At 46.8% G+C, this 18,558-nt stretch overlaps 1 protein-coding gene across 1 annotated transcript in view; it reads right to left on the reverse strand.

The window, feature by feature from the left end:
- The window catches only part of clpb (ClpB family mitochondrial disaggregase), a 31,375-nt gene that overhangs the window by 3,658 nt on the left and 9,159 nt on the right, over positions 1-18,558 (reverse strand). The window contains exons 4-13 of the mRNA XM_030108850.1: positions 17,527-17,630; positions 15,937-16,065; positions 12,010-12,107; positions 8,502-8,616; positions 3,378-3,455; positions 1,465-1,520; positions 1,298-1,342; positions 715-876; positions 465-621; positions 254-327 (exon numbers count right to left, since the gene is read on the reverse strand). Coding sequence (XP_029964710.1) covers positions 254-327; positions 465-621; positions 715-876; positions 1,298-1,342; positions 1,465-1,520; positions 3,378-3,455; positions 8,502-8,616; positions 12,010-12,107; positions 15,937-16,065; positions 17,527-17,630 — 1,018 coding nt within the window. The remainder of the gene's footprint in view (positions 1-253; positions 328-464; positions 622-714; positions 877-1,297; positions 1,343-1,464; positions 1,521-3,377; positions 3,456-8,501; positions 8,617-12,009; positions 12,108-15,936; positions 16,066-17,526; positions 17,631-18,558) is intronic.

Here is an 18,558-nt window from a genome sequence, read left to right on the forward strand (position 1 = left end):
TAAGGTCAACTAATTAACAACAAAGCCTGTCAAATAACTATTCAGGTGACAGTATTGCTTTGATTTATTGATTTTGAATAAAAGATGCAATGAAGATGCAGTTTTGTTCCTTGTATAAAGTCAAATTTCAAGCTTCCCCACTTAGATTTGAACTTAATTTACGATCAGAATTAGTCGACTTGTCAACAACTAGTGATACCAGAGGACTAGTCGACTGAATCTTTTCATTAGTCGCCGGTGGGTTTGACGTTACCTTCAAGATGGGGCGAATCACGTTGTCTTTAAACTGTCGAGAGATCTTGACGTCACCACTCTTCTGAACATCCTCTGTGAAAAAGAAATTAAACTAACATCACATTTGGTGTCGTATCAATATAAATAACCTCAGTTTTGAATACTCGTCTGTTGAAACTCGTTTTGTGGTTCAACAGCAGAGCAGCAGTCTCTCTCTCTCTCTCTCTCACCGAGGTTGTCGGCCAGCTTCCTGCGGCTGACCTCCTCGGCTTCCTGCCGCAGCTGCATCCCATGCTCGGCGATCTCATCGCTCGCCACGTTGGACGTCATGATGAAGATGGCGTCTTTACACTCGATGGTTTTCCCCTTCCCGTCCGTCAGACGGCCCTGAGGGAGGAGCGGCGCGAGTGAGCGCTTGTTCTATCAGACGGAGAAGGTGAACGTGCACACACACACACACACACACACACACACACACACCTCGTCGAAGAGCTGCAGCATGATGGTGAGAACGTCGGGGTGGGCCTTGTCCACCTCATCAAACAGCACCACTGCGTTGGGACACGCCCTCAACAGCTTGGTCAGCTGCCCGCCTTCCTCGTGCCCGACGTATCCCGGTGGGGAGCCGATGAATTTGGCAACCTGAAACACAACCGCGGGTCAGAAGAACCAAAACTCTCGCTTGAGCGGGTATCAACCTCTTCAATACGACCAGTAATGCTCATTCCAGAAGCACAGATCTCAAACCAGACAGTGACTGTTGACGCCTGCTGCTGCTGCAGACTCACAGCGCCGAAGTCAAAGTGCTCAGCCGTGCGCCAACACAGGAACTAACTCCCAATCACTGATTAAATGCTTTCATAAGCAGAGCTTTACAAAAACAACATTATTTTGGTTTATGCATCCATTACGGGTACATGAACAGAATTAATCCAATGTGTCACTGTCATCCATCTGCAGAGGAGAGACGGAACTGGAGGAAGTGCTCTCGTCTCGGATGAAGAAACTTCCCCGAGACTTTCTCTGTCCTCACGCCGTTTGCCGCATGTGAAGGAGATCTTACCTCGTGCTTTTCCTGGAACTCGGACATGTCCATTCGGATGAAACCCTGCAATCACACCACAACGTATCAATGTATTTTCTACTGAACTCTATAAACCGCGGCAGCATACACGCTCTGCCATCAAACCATTTAAAAGCCTTAGATTACACTGTTTATCCGACACAAACCTTTTTGACGTCCTTGTGCATGTAGCGCGCCACCTGTTTGGCCAACTCTGTCTTCCCTGTGACGCCGGCAGACAAACAGAGAAATCATTTAATAATTCATTAAGCGACAGCAACAAACTCACCGCCCCCATTTAATTACACTGTTTTCAATATATAAACACGTGCACTGAAAAAAAAAACAAAAAAAAAAAACAAGTGATGCCTTAATAGAGCACATCAGCGTCCAGAGACTTCAGGATTTCAGGAAAACAAGCTCATTCATTTCAGGCAGAAAGACAATCTCGTTCCTCTGCTAAGTGCTGGCCTGAATCCCAGCGCCTCCTGCTACAGAGCTTTCAATCATCTGCAGCTCTCCAGAAGCAAACATTATGTTTGTCGCTAAAATATTCTGCATATAAATGCTCATATATGATATTGATGTTTTGTGTTTGGTATGCATATGGGTATGAAGAGTGTGTGTGTGTGTGTGTGTGTGTGTGTGTGTGAGCGTGGCTCGTTGCTGTGTTTAATATTGATGTCTCTCGGCCACTGTTTGTCGCTGAAGGGAACAGAGAATATGAACACCGTCTCTCCCTCATCTATCTCTCGGGCCTGTCATTTCACCATCTCCCTCTTTTTTAGCCATCCATCCGACGCTTAATACTCCCTCTCTCTCTCTCTCTCTCTCTCCGATGCCGTCACGCAAACCATCAGGCTTTTCTCATATCTGCGATGGTGGAGAAGGCTCCAGGTCTCAGTCAAGTTTTGTGTGGTGTGATCTACTTATGCCGAAGCTTCAAGAACACACACTTCTCTGTGAAGGAGGTTTTCATAATCAGCATTACAGCTCTAAATTCATTAAGAGAAGCTGCCTGCATCAGCAGATTATTTGCTGATATTCATCAAAAGGCAAACATCAGCATGAACTTCAAACTCGTCATATCTAGTGGAGAGCATTAAAAGAGCTATCAGTTGTCGTCCTCTACTGACAACAGTACGTTTGGAAGAGGTTTTAAGTGTAAATCGGCTACATCTTATGTCCAGCATAATGTACACAAAGCTAAATAAGTCAGCAGCTAATTAAGGAATGGAAAATAGTGACCATTTCTGACAACAAAAGCAGAGTCACTACCGCCTCACCAGGCAATCGTTTAAATACCTGGGAAAAAAAAAAAATCGGACGCATTTGAGTTTGTTTTGCATGGAAATGAACATCAAATGCTTCTTTATATATTACTGTAGTGTGAAATTTCAAAATAAGACACAGCTCACTATAAATTTGATGTGGATGAATATTTCCCATGGGTCACATCAGGTGTGTATTTAAAAATGAACAAAATGAAAAAGTGGAATCTCAGTGTGATTTATATTTACTGACACAAGGTAGCACTTTGACATTTTTAACGTAACATGGACTAAAACTTTGACTGATTGCTGCCATTTGAGATTAACTGAAAATTTAGCCAGATTTTCCAAGACAATCAAGCACGCAGAGGGTGTGTAACGTGTATTCAGTGCAGCTGGTTCCTGTAAATGTCCATCAGATCCAGAACACGCCTCCTCAGGTTTAACCAACTTCTGCAAGAAAAGCATGGACTGAAATATCACTCAGACGCTGGGAACTTCTCCATGGGTCTTCAAACTGATCCCAGCTTTTGTCACACACTCTTTTCTCTTTAAATTAAAATGTTCCAAACAGAAACACTTCAGAGCTACATAATGTAGATGATGAGCTTCATTATCAACTGAAACAACAAAGTAAACACTGTTTGGACTTCCTTAAAGCGCTGTACGACAGGAGCTTTTGTCATCTCGTGTTTGGTGGGCGGAGGACGCAGTAAAGCGACCCTTTCAAGAGCCCTGTTGATTTTGGCCGCCAAGAGCACGAATTCATGGGATCAAAGCGAAATGGTGGGAGCGACAGAGTGAGTTACCGATGCCCGAAGAGCCGAGGAAGAGGAAGACCAGAGGGTGCTCTTCGTCGTACCAGCCGTTCTCTTTCCTCCGGATGGCTGTGTGGGAGGGGGTTCATCAGAAAAGCCTTGTTATTCAAGTAATTTGCATTTGTTGACTTTGCTTTTTCACAAAGTATTCAAACATTCACCCAAAATGCACTGAGCTGACCCAGAGGGTGGCACGTATCCCAGAAACTCTGGTAGGAGAGAGCGAGGGCAGGGATGAGGAAAGGGTCAGAGACGTTTGTGGAAAAAAAAGAAAAGAAAGAAAGAAAGAAAGAAAAGAGGAAGAAGAAAGAAAACAGAGCAAGATGAGAGACCTCCAGAAAGCTCCCCACGATGCCTCTCCTCCCCCCTTAGTCAGTGGGGCCATTAGCCAGCGGTAATTGTGTTAGCCTCTCTGGCGCGGCCATGGTGAAATCAGTTTAGCATAGATCGCAGCCTCGCGTGCACACACACACACACACACACACACACTCACATACACACACACACTCACATACACACACACTCGCTTAAGGAGGAGTGCCTACCCAACCCTGCCATCACCCCAGCAACCACACTCACACACATACACAAAGACAGGATGATGAGGTGGATGGGAGGGGAGCAAAGAGTGTATTTGGCCGTGGCTTCAGCCACTCAACGAAGAAGCGGGCACTCGCGCAAACTCATCCAAATCTGAACCTGTTGAGAGACGGAGGCCGAAGCCAGAGAGCCGGAGAGCCTCAGAGCGCCTGGGCTGAGCCAGCAGGCCTGAAGAGTCGCTACTACGACCAACTGGCGGTGTGTCGATGTGGGCTTCTTCTCCCAGTAGAGACTTGAGGACTAGAGGAGTTTTTTTTCCCCTGTGGGGCCAAATCCTAACCCTTACAATAACGCTGGAATGAACAGGATAAACAAAAAGCTTAAAATGGGCCTAAAAGTCCTGGCTTGAGTCTCCAAAATGGTTCCTAAGTGTGTCTGCTGTTCTTGTTATCTGATCATCCTTAGAGGTCTCAGGGGAAAGCTGTTAACCAAGACAAACTACCTGAGGTGCTCTCTGCTAATGTTTCTGAACTTTAAAAAGCCACTGGCAACGTCTTCCCATTCTATTTCACACTTAGAGTCAAAATTTCAACAATTACAACTAATGTGGTTAAGATTTTAAACTGTTTGGACATGAATCTGCAAAAAGAAGAAGAAAAAAAAAGCCCTGACTAGAAACGTTTTGCTTCAGCGGGCAGAACACATTACCCACGTGCCTTCATGATGATATTTTCCTCTATTCATATTCACCACTGGAGTCAAATTACATCGAGGGACCACACAGGGAAATTAACCTTAATTACAAAGCTGTTTTCGAGTTTGAGTATAACAGGACATTAAAAGTTCCCTGCGCTGCCCTCACCTACAGCTGGTCAGCTGGGATTGGCTGCAACGTCACGCCACGCTGCACAGGAGACCGCGGCGTAAGAAGACGGATAAAATCTAAAATCACCAAGCTGATCTAGTCCAGTCTGGAACTGGAACCAGAGGTGATGGAGCTTCATGAGGAATCCTGATATGCGAGTCCAGGAGAAGTCAGCTGATCGCAGGGGCAGAGCTGCTAACTGACACTGAGGCATGGAAGTCTCCCAAAAGACGACCGTTTAGTTCGCCAGGTCAGGGAAGCACAGCTACAGCTTGACTGAGCTGCGCTTTTAAACACACTGAGTGTGTCGACCGTGTGGTGAGAAGAGAACAAGTCCTGATATTGCTGCTGGGTTGTCACTTTCGTCAAGTGTTTGACGATCGAGTGCCAAGTTAAACACTGAAATATATTTTCAGAAAGAGTGAGAGAAATATGCTAGAGCTGGAATTAGATCAACTTTGAAAATATGATCTACTTTTTACCAGAGGTGACCGTTATTGAGTGCAGCCACGAGTTTAAGAACAGCGACAGAGGAAATCTGTGGCTGAGATGGCAAAAAAACGACAGAAGACGAGAGAGGAAGTCTTGCTGCTGCGGCTAAAAACTCACGGCGGAGTTAAAATGCCGAGCGACAGACGCAACATGCGAGTGTTAAACCCGCTACTAACAGCTGATAATCGTGACGGGCGGCGCAAGAGGAAGAGGAGGAGAGGCGGAACGGAGGAAGGAGATGGCGAGATGACACCGGGCGCTGGTAAGGAGAGGGAGGAACGAAGATAAAGAGGGGAAAGAGGAATCCAGATGGAGGAGATAGAGAGAGAGGAGTGATGGAGATAAGGAGGCAGGGAGAAACAAACGAGTGTGTCAGAGATGGACACAGAGATGAATAGTGACAAGAGGGGCTCCAAAGCTCCGTCTGCTTTATCAATGGCTGTGTGAATGACGGCGTAACCTTCTGTGTGTTTGTGCACGTTTTAGCTGATTGAGAGCGACTTTGACAGAAGGGCACTTTGACATTTCTCAGAGGAGCCTGACAACAACAAGGAAAAGACGGAGACGCAAAACAAATGAAAGCTCGCTCTCTCTCTCTCACACACACACGCACATGTGCGTACACACACACACACACACACACACACACACTCAGATCAGTGTGTATTGGGCAGGTCTGGTTGGCTCTAACATGATTACAGAGGGATGATTCTCTTCAATAACTCTTAGCCCTGAGAGCTAAACCTGGATCAATCTAACCTCCTTCCTGTGTGTGTGTGTGTGTGTGTGTGTGTGTGTGTGTGTGTGTGTGTGTGTGAGTGTGTGAGTGTGTAGAGTTTCTGTAGTCGCACTTTGCATGTGTGTGTGTCTTGCTGGAAGCCAGCTGTTTGTAATAAGGAGTTCAGGTGGAAACAGCCATTTTGAAGACCCAAAAACAAAAAAGAGCAAAACAAGACAGAGTTTAATTCATTCACTCGTCCTGTTCAGGGTCTCGGGCTGCTGGAGCCAAAATGTAGACGAGGGCAATTCATTTTCCTTTTGTTTTTTCAGCTTTCATAACCAACAGACTATTTTTTCTGGTCAATTACATATTTTCACTAAGCAGGCATCAAATGCCTTGATAACCAATCATATCGTTAAAAAAAAAAAAAAAAAAAGCTCTTCATATTTGAATATTTTTTTTAATACCAATATTAAATGATGAAATCAGAGAAATGTTTCTGGTTAAAACTGTGAGCTGCATCCTCACTGCTCAGTAACATTACACTCAGTTCCAGTCGTAACAGAAAGACCATGAACTTACGTTATAAACATTTAATCACAAGTCTTCAACTCTGCAACTGTGACAGTCTAAACTATATTCCAGTATAAATCAAGCTTGTATTCACTGCAATGAGCGCCGTTCAGAATGCGACCGCATTGCATCCGATAGTCTCCCAGCATGGAGAAAGGCTTTCAGATGAAAATAGGAACATAAAAGACCAGGTTTTTTTGTCTTTTGTCAAGTAAACGATCTTTTCTAGAGCTGCTGTTTTGGTTTTGGTTCAGCAACTAGCAGCCGGATCAATACAGAGGATTAATTTTTACCCATATAGACTCAAACTGTAGGAACATGGCTCTATCTGTAGTTACACAAGCCATCCGTCTGTGACCCTCTTTCTCTGTTATCTCTGCATCCCTTTCTTATTTGTTCCTTCCTTATCTGCAGTGTGCTCCGTCTCTTTTTCCTGATCCCCCGACTTATCGCCGGATCTCTACTTCCCCTCGTTCTCTCTGCCACTTTGAGTCTATCCTGCTTGCCTCAAACTCCGACGCCAAGAAATCTTCACAATCTTCACCAGATATGAAATTTTCATGAGAAAACCTGTGATATTTTTCCTTTGAAGATATATTCGGTCTGTGTCTGAGTCCCATCATGCCTGTGACTGTCTGCGTGTGTGTGATATATTCACTGTAATACTTCTGAGATCAATAAGCTCTTGTTTTATCTGCTCGGTGACGTCCTGTATTGCTTTCAGGGCCATTTGCCACGATAACAGTCGTTCATCGCCTTGACAAAAACTACAAGTCCCACGATTATCCCCTCTTACAAGTCCCTGCTTTCCCCTCCAACTCTGCGACTTGTGAGCGCGGAACGCCGTTCGCCTCCTCCATCTGTAACTCGGAGGTTCTCTTCCGATGAAGCGTTCAAATGCTGCGACTTATTCTCCTGCCGGCTGTAACCTCGTCACCGTCTGCTCCCGCAAACACATTACACATTCTAATAACTGCTTCCAACTCTGAGGGGGAAGTTGATTATTTTCACAAATCTAAACAGAAAACGTCCGCCGCGTCGTGACAGATACCACACGGCTTCTTCTCTGTGTGTGCTGCACAAGCCTTTTCTCAACACACACACACGCACACACACGCTCTCATCTGCAGATCAATACATGGCCTCCGTGGATGCCCGCCGTAATATCAGCTCTTTACTGTCTGCTCGGTTATTGTGCTCTAACTCATCCTCCTTCCTCTTCTCCATGCGGCGCACTCGACCTCTTTGTCTCTCTGTCACCGTTTGCTGGTTCACAGCTACTTCTCCACCCCCCCGCCGCCCCCCACCCACCCCACGCCCCCATTGCATCCATCTCTTCCTCCATTCCTGCATTGTTCCGCCGTTCACCTGTTCATCCTTGACTGTGTGACACCACCGCATCGATGACGGAAAACATTCAGGAGGTCCGTGAAGGCCACGGAAAGGGAGGAGGAAAGAGGATGGGGGAGTGGGGGGGGGGGGGGGATGGAGGAGAAACAGAGGAGAGAAAGCCAAAAGGGAAAAAGAAGCAGAAGGATGGAGAGAGGAGAGGAGGAAGCGAGGAGGAGGAGGGGGTCTGTAGTATGTCTCCTCTGTCTGTAATCGTGTTAACTGGCGGCTCCAAGCCTGGCCTCTTCAGCTGTCACACACAAACACACGCACATGCACGCAGCACCTGTGCACGCCTGACAGACAGCTCATTCATCACAATTAACCAATTACAGCCTCCGCCGGTCTGTCTGAACCCGCCCACTGCTGGAGGGAAGGGAGGAGGGCAGGGGGGAAGCGTGGAGGCGAGCGAGCAGAGGAGGAACAAAGTAGGGAAAGGCTGAAAAGAGGAAGACACTGCGAATGGGTTTCGGTGGCCATCCGACATCGTCCAGCACGCACACACACACACACACATCACGCCACATCCTTTCACCTGAAGCCACCGTGTTAATGGCTCCTTCCTGTCCAATGATGTGCTCCTTCAGCCTCCTCTCCAGGGGGAATTTCCTCCTCTCCTCCGCCTCTCGCCGAGCCTGAGCCTCCTGGAACTGTGTGGTTCAGAAAAACAAAGGAAAATCAGCGTACGTGAGACACACAGGCATCTATAAAGGAGGATACAGGAGGGAGAAAAAGGGAGACGTGTTGAACCTGAAGTTGACAGAAGATGAAGCAGCTCTGCCTCATTATTTTAGCTACTTCTCAAGTCATTTCACATTCAAGCACAAAGTTTTTCAGTTAGTTTCACCCTCCAGATGATTTGCAGTTACAGCAGAAGGGATTCACTCAGACTCTGCAAAGCTGCTCCAGGAATGAGCTCCAGTTCAAGCTTGTGTGTTTTTCTGGTGTTATTCTTTATCCACATGGTAACTAACCTGTTTTCTTGCTTACCAGAAAGATCTCAGATCGCTCTCGAATAGCTTACGTACGATAAGAAAGCGAAGCTAAACGATGGTGGTCATGAATCTCACTAAGTTGTAAAAGCAATGAGGAGTTTAACAGGTCTGCACAGTTCGAGAAGTCTCTTGAAGCTTATTTGTGATTTTGACAAAATCTCAAACTCAGGGCTTCAATATTTTAACAAAATCATCCTACTTCTCTGCAATACGTCGAACAGCTGCTACACCAAACAGGTCATTTGTCTGACCACAGCAAACGTTATTAGGCCTAATACTAAATATGATAAAACTAGTACTTTTCATTTGGTATCCTGTTAAAATCCTCGCATCTCTCTTCATTTCCTGCGTCCAGCATCCGGGACTTTGCAAATTTCCTCTACTCTAACGGGCGGCTCTCTGCTCCTGTCATCCTCTACCTCTTCATTTCCTCCGCTCTGAGGAGCTTTCTTGATCTCTTTTCTCCTCCCTGCCATCGTCGCCCGGTGTCTTTTCTTTCAAAGTTCTCCACACACCCCTCAGACTCTCTCGCTCTCTCTCCCAGTCACCCCGTGACTCATTTATCCTCACCTCTTTGCCTCCCCAGACTCCCCCGTTTTCACCCTGCAGTGGAGGCAGGCTGCTTATTCTCACTCTCCATCTTGCTTAGCTCCGGCCGGCTGTCAAGCTGGTAGATAACTACGGATAACTCGAGTTTTATTTAAGGAAAAAGGCCGGTCCCGCTGCAGCTGCTGCCACGCGCCTAAGAAATGCAGAAGAGAGCCGAGCAGCGAGGGGCAGCCAGACCCATGAAATCCCCAAACAGTCCTCACACCCAGTTTCAGAAAGCTTAGTTTATTTAGTTTCTGAAATGAAAGATAAAATTTCTCTGCATTTGAAAATAAGTCTTCAAATGAGAATCACGTGCACGTTGTAAATCTAACAAACAGACCAAACCGACTGAAGCGGATGCCCCGTTTGTTTGTCTAGAATCTCGATACATCTCATTGCTGTGCGGCAGCCGGGTTGATTATTGTTGTTCCAGAAGTTTTACACGCCGCATGTTTCTTCATTAAGAAAAATGTGGACACTGTAGTTTTTACTTAAAAGCAACTCTGCAAACTAATAACGGCGATCACTTTCAGCCTCTCCTGAGAGTACTTTCTGTGATGCAGAGGTCACCGCGAGAAAAACACAAAGAATCACCCACAGAAGCAAGGCTGCCCTTCAGAGGCGGTGATGGAAAGAGCAGCATTTCATCAACTTACTTCTACTTCTGAACAAAAACACCTGAGTTCTAGCCCTTACAACCCGAGAGGACCCTAATTAGGGTCCTCGTGACTGTTACCCGTCAACAGCAGCCTAAAAGATGCATTATTTCTGACAGAATGTCGTGATGTTTACCCTCAAATTAATCAGCAGAACCTGGGCTAACCGAATATATCAGCCATTATAACACACTCCAAACACAGCTCAAACACGAACTAAATGAATTATGAACCATGTTCGTGACTGTGTCAACCCACTCGCCAAATTATTGATTGTAGCGCTGTGAAAAATGATGCAATTCACACAAACAGCCTCTCAGACGAGAGCTGAGACTCCGCTGGTTACAACCATACCACTCAAAGCCCAATAAAACCACAGAATCTGCCAGAAAATGCCACTAAAACAGCCAACAGCAAGATCGCGTTTTCAAACTGCGGTAAAAAAAATCGCCGCTTACCTGGACTTTTGGCCATATAGAGTCCGAATTATGCGTTTATTGTCCATCGGGATCGATTAGCTTAGCCACTTAGCCACATCTGACGTCAATCCGGGCGTAAAACTGACCCCTAGTTAGCCTCAAGGAGCTCTGTGATTGGTCAGCGCCATACAGGTTTGTGTGCGCCATGACTGTGTTTTGCTTGTTTTGATTGGCTAACAGAGCTGTCAATCACATGTCGGTGACCCCCGCTGCATTCTATTGGCTCAGACGAGTCTAACGACGTACGGGGTGTCTGTATTCATGAAGCTGCTGCGGAGCTGGGAGCCTGTATACAGAGGAGGCTTTACGCACGGAGCGTCCAGCTGAGCGTAAACAGACGCTCTGTGTGAATTTCCACTGCAGTCACGCCAAAGACTGCTCTGTTTGGATGTATTGAACCTCAGCAGTGATATAAAAGTGAAAAATATGATTTGGTACATTAGAAAATTCAGATTACACAGATGGCACCATAGTGTGCCAAAGTGTGCCATCGCCTGACCTGTCTGTACTAAAACCTATCAAATTTTGTTCTGCTTCACTTTCACAGAGTCAACCTTTGCAGAGAGAGTGTTCACATATTTGTCTATGATCTGATGGAGGTTTAGAGCTTCAACTGGACTTTTCCAAAGAGATGATCACATTGAAAGTGCTTTTTTTTTTTAGGCGAGACTGAAATTTTTTCATTTGTGCTGTGTTCCATCTTCAGTCACACTTAACCAGTAACATATATACTGATATTTACACATCTGGACAAATCTTACAAGTGTTCACTTTATGAGGAGAGTGTAACCACTCAAATAGGCCTAGTTATTGCAGTGTTATACTCTTTTTAGTTTAGTATGTCATTTTCGAGAAGAGGCTCTGAAAAATAGCCTAGGGCTTATAGGGCTAGTCATACTTTTGAGAGGACAAAGTGGACATTTACTGAAAACATGGTGCGTTTATGTGCAATTTGTATTTTATTAATCTGTTTCGAAGAAATGATCACAAACCAGCTCATAATAAATCGATTTCTAAATTAATGTTCAGCTCTCACTAGTGTGAGATAATAAGAAACTAAGAACAACGTCTGTGTGCGACTGTGATTAAACCCGGCTGTGTCTTTAATGATACGTTGTTTTGCTCTGTTCTGCAGCAGGTTTTTAACCCCAGTTAACCTCCAACAGCTTTGAAGGCCTCAACAGAGAAAAGCACCTGTCAGTCAACGCTGACACACACCTGCTGGGGAGTGTGAGCGCGACACACTCCCAGCCACTGGAGCAGCCAGTCTGCTAACGTGGAAACAACTGATGGCTGGTGTTTTTGTGCAGGAGGAGTCGTACCTTCCCCTCCCACTCCAGCAGCACTTTGCTCACTTCCCCCTCCTTGGCGTAGGCCCGCGCCGTGTGTCCGAAACCGTTGGTCTGCATGGGGTTGGCTCCTGTGAGCGCACACAAACACACACACACACACACACACACAAGTGTAAATAAAAAGGAAAATAAAAAGTCATTTATTAGAACGTGCACATGCTTCCTCAGCAGGAGGCTCAAAACGTCAATCGAGAACGTGAGGCGAGGGGTGAGAGGTCGCGCGGGTTCAGGGGTCAGTGAGGCTCGCTGCGGTGAATCAGGAGGCTCCCGCAATGACTCCGCAGGACGTTTCATATCTGCAACGCGTGCCAATAACACGCACTTTGACCCCTGCAGGCGCACACCGACGTCCTGCACCTTTCGCACACACTGCAGGCTTTTACGAGTGTGACTGACAAAAACACACTCCGACACGGCAGGAGGGGTCAAACGGCGAGGAGACAGAAGAGCTGGACAGAGGGCGGCCTGTCAGTCCGGGTGTTTAGCAGTGGCTTCTGCTCTGACCTGCGGCGCCACGCTCAGCGACGGGCGGGCCGCCACAAGTTTTCTTAACACTGGTGAGAATGGAGAAGACATGGAAAGAACAGAAAGTTTTGCGAAATAAAAATGTCTGAAATTGCTCATTTGTCCCAATACTCACTGCAGCCTTTATAATAAACACTCGATAATCCACTCTGCACACCGGGGCCGCGCTCACAAGAAAGTACATTATTCCAGTTATTCCCAAGATTGATCGTATCCGTCTTCATCACCTGTCCACTTGTCCTTTACGCCCTGTGGATATAACACTGAAGGAGCTGTGGGACGCCCCTCCGGAGGAAGCGGCATTCATCTCAGAACATCCGAGCTCCAGTCAGCTGCCACGTCTCCTGCACCTGCCTCAACCTGCAGCGCCTGCACCGTGTTCTGTTAAAAACCGGTTCGTCATCGATAACATGAAAACATGAAAACGTCTATCCCGGTGTCTCCGTTTCATTCAAAATGTTGGACATGGTACAGAGATCACCGTCAGGCTGAAGTTTGTCTTTAGTGGGAGACTGTGATCGATACAGGTGATGGTTGTTCCTGCAGCTCCGAGCGGCGACCGCAGAGACTAATAATCACACGGACGATTATCGATAAACCTCTAAATTTTGTGACCCGCTCACAGAGCTATCGATCCTGACAACAATACACCACTAACCTACCCCAACCTCCAAAAACAGGAGGGCGGAATGCAATAAAGTACTCCACCACACACACACACACACTCACACACACACACACACACACACACACACTGGACATAATAAATAGCATCATTTAGGGCTTTAATATCAGGCCAACCCTCTGGGCCATAGCACTTTATAACAGGATCAACACTAACGACAGTCACACACACACACACGCCCTGGCTGAACACTGACACACACGCACACACACACACACACACACACACACACACACACACACACACACACACACACACACACACACACACACACACACACACACACACACACACACACACACACACACACACACACACACACACACACACACGAGATCCCTTCATTAGGAGTGCTTTAGTTATGCCTATTAGGAGTCCCCTCCTCTTTCTCCATTTCCTCCTCCCTGTCTTTCACTGCAGCTGGTGGGAGAGAGCCCCTGCTGCTCTTTATGCATGCGTGTGTGTGTGTGTGTCCTTGTGTGTGTGTGTGTGAATGTGTGTGTGCATTGTGGAGCGTCTGTGAGCATGTGTGTCTCTTCTGGCCCGCTACCACCTACAGAGCCGTCCATTTACCCGGAGCCCCCCGGCCACGGGCCCGACGCGGGGAGCCTGGAGAGAAGCCGGAGAGCCTCCTCAGGTCGGGCGGGGAACCGTGGGGCGAAGCGGAGCCCGAGGGCGGGCCCGGAGACTGTGATGGATGGAGAGACCAGTCCGGGGCCGGCCGAGGCCAAGAGAGCAGACCCACGGCTAGAGGAGCCGCACGGACGGACACAAACACAGGGGAAATAACGCGGCGCAGGACAGGCGCGGTGTGTACATACATGAACGGAGCGCCGTGCACGATCCGGGGGGGGGGGAGGAGGACACCCACTCTCAAATCCACACAGATGTCCCGGAGCTGTGGCGGCTTATCAGATTTTTTTTTTTCGTGATGATGTAAAAAAGATGGATAGGAGGCTACAAGGAGAAAACAGATTACAGAAAAAACGATGGGCCGAATGATAGATTTGTCGAGCCCGGCCAGAAACTTCTCTAAAGGGCTTTAATTGTGCGGCAGGATTGCAGGTGCGCACGTCCTGCGCCGTGTGCGACGTCAGGAATATTATTGGCCATGATGGCGGCGCCAGCCCAGAAAGGGCACGGCCGGGCGATGCCACAGCCCACTCCAGCTTTAATCCGATTGTCCTAAAACAAATGTCTCTGCTTCGTGAAATTTCTTACCTTTTTAATTCAAAAAATGCGTCTGCAGAACATTTGATCGAGTTAGATGAGGTGATTTGTTTAAGTGTACGAAGCGCTTACCGACTCAGGGTTGAGACGGGATCGACGGGCAGACAGAGGGTTGGACGCATCATCCATCATAAACATAAACAGGACATTAATGCAAACTCGTGTGTGTTTGTGTGTGTGTGTGTGTGTGCATTTGTGTGTGTGTGTAGCTGGGGTGTTTGATCCAAGAATGGAGTGTTTTTTTAAAATCTAAAAATGCAATCAGTCTAAAAAGCAGCAGCTCCACATTTCCACATTAATGTACACAAAATGCAACGAGCACGTCAGACAGATGAAAGTAGGCACGAAAAAAAAAAAAAAAAAAAAAACAATGTAAAGAAAAAAAAAATCGTAGGGAGGCTTGAGTGCACAAACATACAAGCGCACACATAAATAAACCCGCAGACACAAAGACGCACACTTCCTGTGGATGTGGAGTTACCCCAAGGGCATGTTCCGCGCAGGGGTCACAGTTCAACGAGGCCTCGCTTGTTTAAGAGCCGCTCGCCTGGAAACTGAGGGGGATACTCTGCCTCCAGGGTGTGTGCGTGCGTGTGTGTGTGTGTGCACGGCTGAGCTGAGTCAACGACAGGTGCGAGCGTGAGATGGGGGGGGGGGGGGGGGAATGAAAAAGTAATCAATTTCAGATGAGTTTTCTAATGCGGTTGATATTAATTGTTGGGGGGAAGCGTTAAGGTGGCGATACAGGGGCAGAACAGGAACAGCTCAATACGCCACATGTGCAGTTTAGGAGCCAGTCTGCAGAAACCAGCAAATTTGATTGGCTTTAAGTAATCAGAGATGCAAAATTACTGAAGGGATTCAAATGAAACAATAGAGAAACACAAGCGTTTATCTTCAATAACGCACTGGGTCAACCTGATGAAGAACGAGTGCAAATTATGAGACTTTTCATTTTCATTCTGTTTGATACAAAAAATATGTCCACATTCATCAATGATCTGTAATGGTTGTAAATGCAGACAAGATCAGACATCAGGCAGAATGACATATCTGAAAAACTGCAAGTCAGACATAAAAAAAATGTGATTTCCGTTGGTTTCATCTGGTTACTTCGATCCAGACAAACCAAATTAAAGGTGACCCTGCTGTTCTAATTTTGCCAGAGATTAAAAGGATTCACAAGAAAGAGAGGAAAAAAAAAAAAAAAGATTTTCACCAAATATCTACAGAGAAAAAAAATCTGCATAAAATTTGTATGAAAAGCTGAAACTGCTGCAAGAAGAGATAAAAGGCAGATTCTTATTTTGACACACACTGAGTGATTGTTGCTGATTAGTTTATTTGAATATCTTTCTGTTTTAAAGGGAAGAGGCATGAACACAAATTCAAGCTATATGCAGATGAACTCATTGGGTATTATGGGATGGGTGTGGAGACTGACGCCGTTACCGTACCGGCCTCCAGCAGCATGCGGACTGATCGCGGGTCGTCCGCCAGCGTGGCGTAGTGCAGCGCCGAGCAGCCACGGAAACCCGCCCTGCTGCTGAGCCTGCTGCTGAATTCGTCCTCTCTGGACACGAGGACTGTGGAGACACAGAGGCGGGAGGGGGACGGACGCATCGCTGTTAGCATGTGCTTCAGGAGCGAGGAAAAACGGAAACGCCGGCAAAAATCACTGAAAGTAGCCTGCAGGATCTTTGTTATTAAAAAAAAAATCCATTTTACATTCAACAGTTCCAAACAAGAATATCTTTAAAAACAAGCTTTGCAAATTGGAAAAAAACTTTAATGTAATGAGTAATGATTTAAATCTGGAATTACCAGAAGTTGAAAGAAACGATCACAATGAATGAACAAACTACTTTAACCTGAATGGTTCATTTCTTCAAACCTCCGGGGTTTTTTTTCCTTTCTTTCTTTAAATCCATCTGAAGTCAATGCTCAGGCTCCACACAGTGTGACAATAAAAACACTGTCTATACAAAATGATCTCTTGTTCCCAGCTCTGGAAGAGCTGTTCATTTTCACAGATTTCAACTCAACGGCCCGACACGATCGGAATAATGCGCGCTGCGTTTTAAGATCTCTCTGGATGTGCTCCTCACTAATAATGGAGACAGTCTATCATTCTCTCCTTACTTCTTTTTCATAAGAGCACTCATCTCCAACCACTCCTCCATCATTCCTTTTTTTATTTTTTTCCGCCTCCTTCCGCTCCACCTCGGCGTCCATCAGCTCCTTTCATCACTTGCACCCTCTCCCTCTCTCTGCAGTCCCCACTTTCTCTCTCTTTCCCCAATAACTTTGTCTCACCCGTTTCCTGACTCCCTCTCTTCCAGCTCCCTCATCATCCCACCCATTTCCTCCGATCCCTCCCTCCATCACCCCTTCCAACATCCGCATCTTCTTCCCTCGCCTCCATCTTTCTATCCTCTTCCTGTCAGTGCTTCCTTTCTTTCCCCCCTCTGCCTCCCTGCTTCATCAGTCTTTCCCTTCATCTATCCATCCATTTTCCTGCATCTCTCTGTAGCGCATGAGCGAGAGAGAGAGCGAGAGCAAGAGAGAGAAACAGAGAGAGAGAGGGAGAGAGAGAGAGAGAGAGAGAGAGAGAGGGTGGGATAATCATAGCTAACTCAATAAAGCGTCGCACAGGCCCCCCTAGCCCATCCATCAGTGTGCGTCTGGGAAACGCTTCCCCACGCTATGCAGGCCCCACGTGGACCCAAACCTGACAGCCATATAAATGTCTGCAATATACATATCCCAAATAAATATGTCTGCAGAAACCCAACACAGCCTGGTTTGGGGGGGTGAGGTGTGTGTGTGTGTGTGTGTGTGTGTGGCGCGGAAGAAAAACAAATAAAAAGCACCCTGCTTGTCACGGAAACACATGAAATAAATAAATATGTGTGAAATCAAACATGTGCATGAATGCAAATTTTTATGCAAATTGTAAATTTCTCAATATTCGTTTAAATATTTCAGATTCAGACGCTTGTGAGGTGACAAACACAAACAGCTGCTGCAGTCTCCGTGTTTTTCACCTTCCAGTGAGTGGATGCCTTTCTCCCGCGAGGTGTCGTAGACGTTGTTGAACTCGTCTCCGGCATTTGGATCGGCGCCGGCGTCCAGCAGGACCTTAATCACACTGCAGAGCAACCAGAGAAAGAGAATATTATTTGACAGCACCCTGCCTTTTTACCTAAAGCATCTCCGTGCAACCGGAGATTTTACCGGGTAATTACTTCTATGTGAGCAGCAGAAGACGCGCTGCCATCTAACAAATTTCAATGATCTCACTGCAGATTCTGGGAAACCGCCCAGCCCTTATCAAACTTCAGTGAGCCCTAAAAGCACAAGCAAGAAATCTGCAAGGCGCCGTCATTTTTAGCTCCGTTACTGGAAGGATGCACTCTGGGTTTGGAGTAGAGATATAACTCATGTCCATCGCGTCGCACTGATGTTGCTTTGGCACAGTTATTAAAGTGGGTCATCTTTCAGTCCCAAGGTTTGGTGGTTCAACGCCCCGTCTCTCCCTGCTCGTTTGTGCCAAAATGTCCTCACCAACTGCTCTTAATGGCGCCGTCTCCACCGGCGCGTTAACACTATCCAAGCGGTAAAATGTAAGCAAAGTCCATTTACATCCCTAAACACGAGACCATGTTTTGGAGACCAGTTTCCTTCCTTGCGGCTGAAAAGCAAACAGACATGGATCCACTTCCTCCTCGTGACACTTTCACCTGATTCGCTTCCATCTATTCTGCCCTGTTCTGGTGGATACCCTCCAATGGCGGCTTCCCTCTTTCTCCCCTCCGATGCTCGTTTGTCTACTTTTCAACATGTGTACATATGTGGTGCGTCGGCGGGGGCAAGGGTCGGGCTCATTTCCGGCACTGCTGGGGGGCCCGTGTGACGAAGAGGGTGTGTGTATGTGTGTGTGTGTAGTCCTTCATTGGAGCGTACCGCCATCTAGAACAAATACCAGTACCTCGGCAACCCCAGTCACTGTGACCCAGCAGACATTCAAGGTACCGTCTCTACGTCTACAGGACACACTGTCTCTCTCTCACACACAC

Source organism: Salarias fasciatus, chromosome 14 (genome assembly GCF_902148845.1).
Source record: "Salarias fasciatus chromosome 14, fSalaFa1.1, whole genome shotgun sequence".
Taxonomy (NCBI): Eukaryota; Metazoa; Chordata; class Actinopteri; order Blenniiformes; family Blenniidae; genus Salarias; species Salarias fasciatus.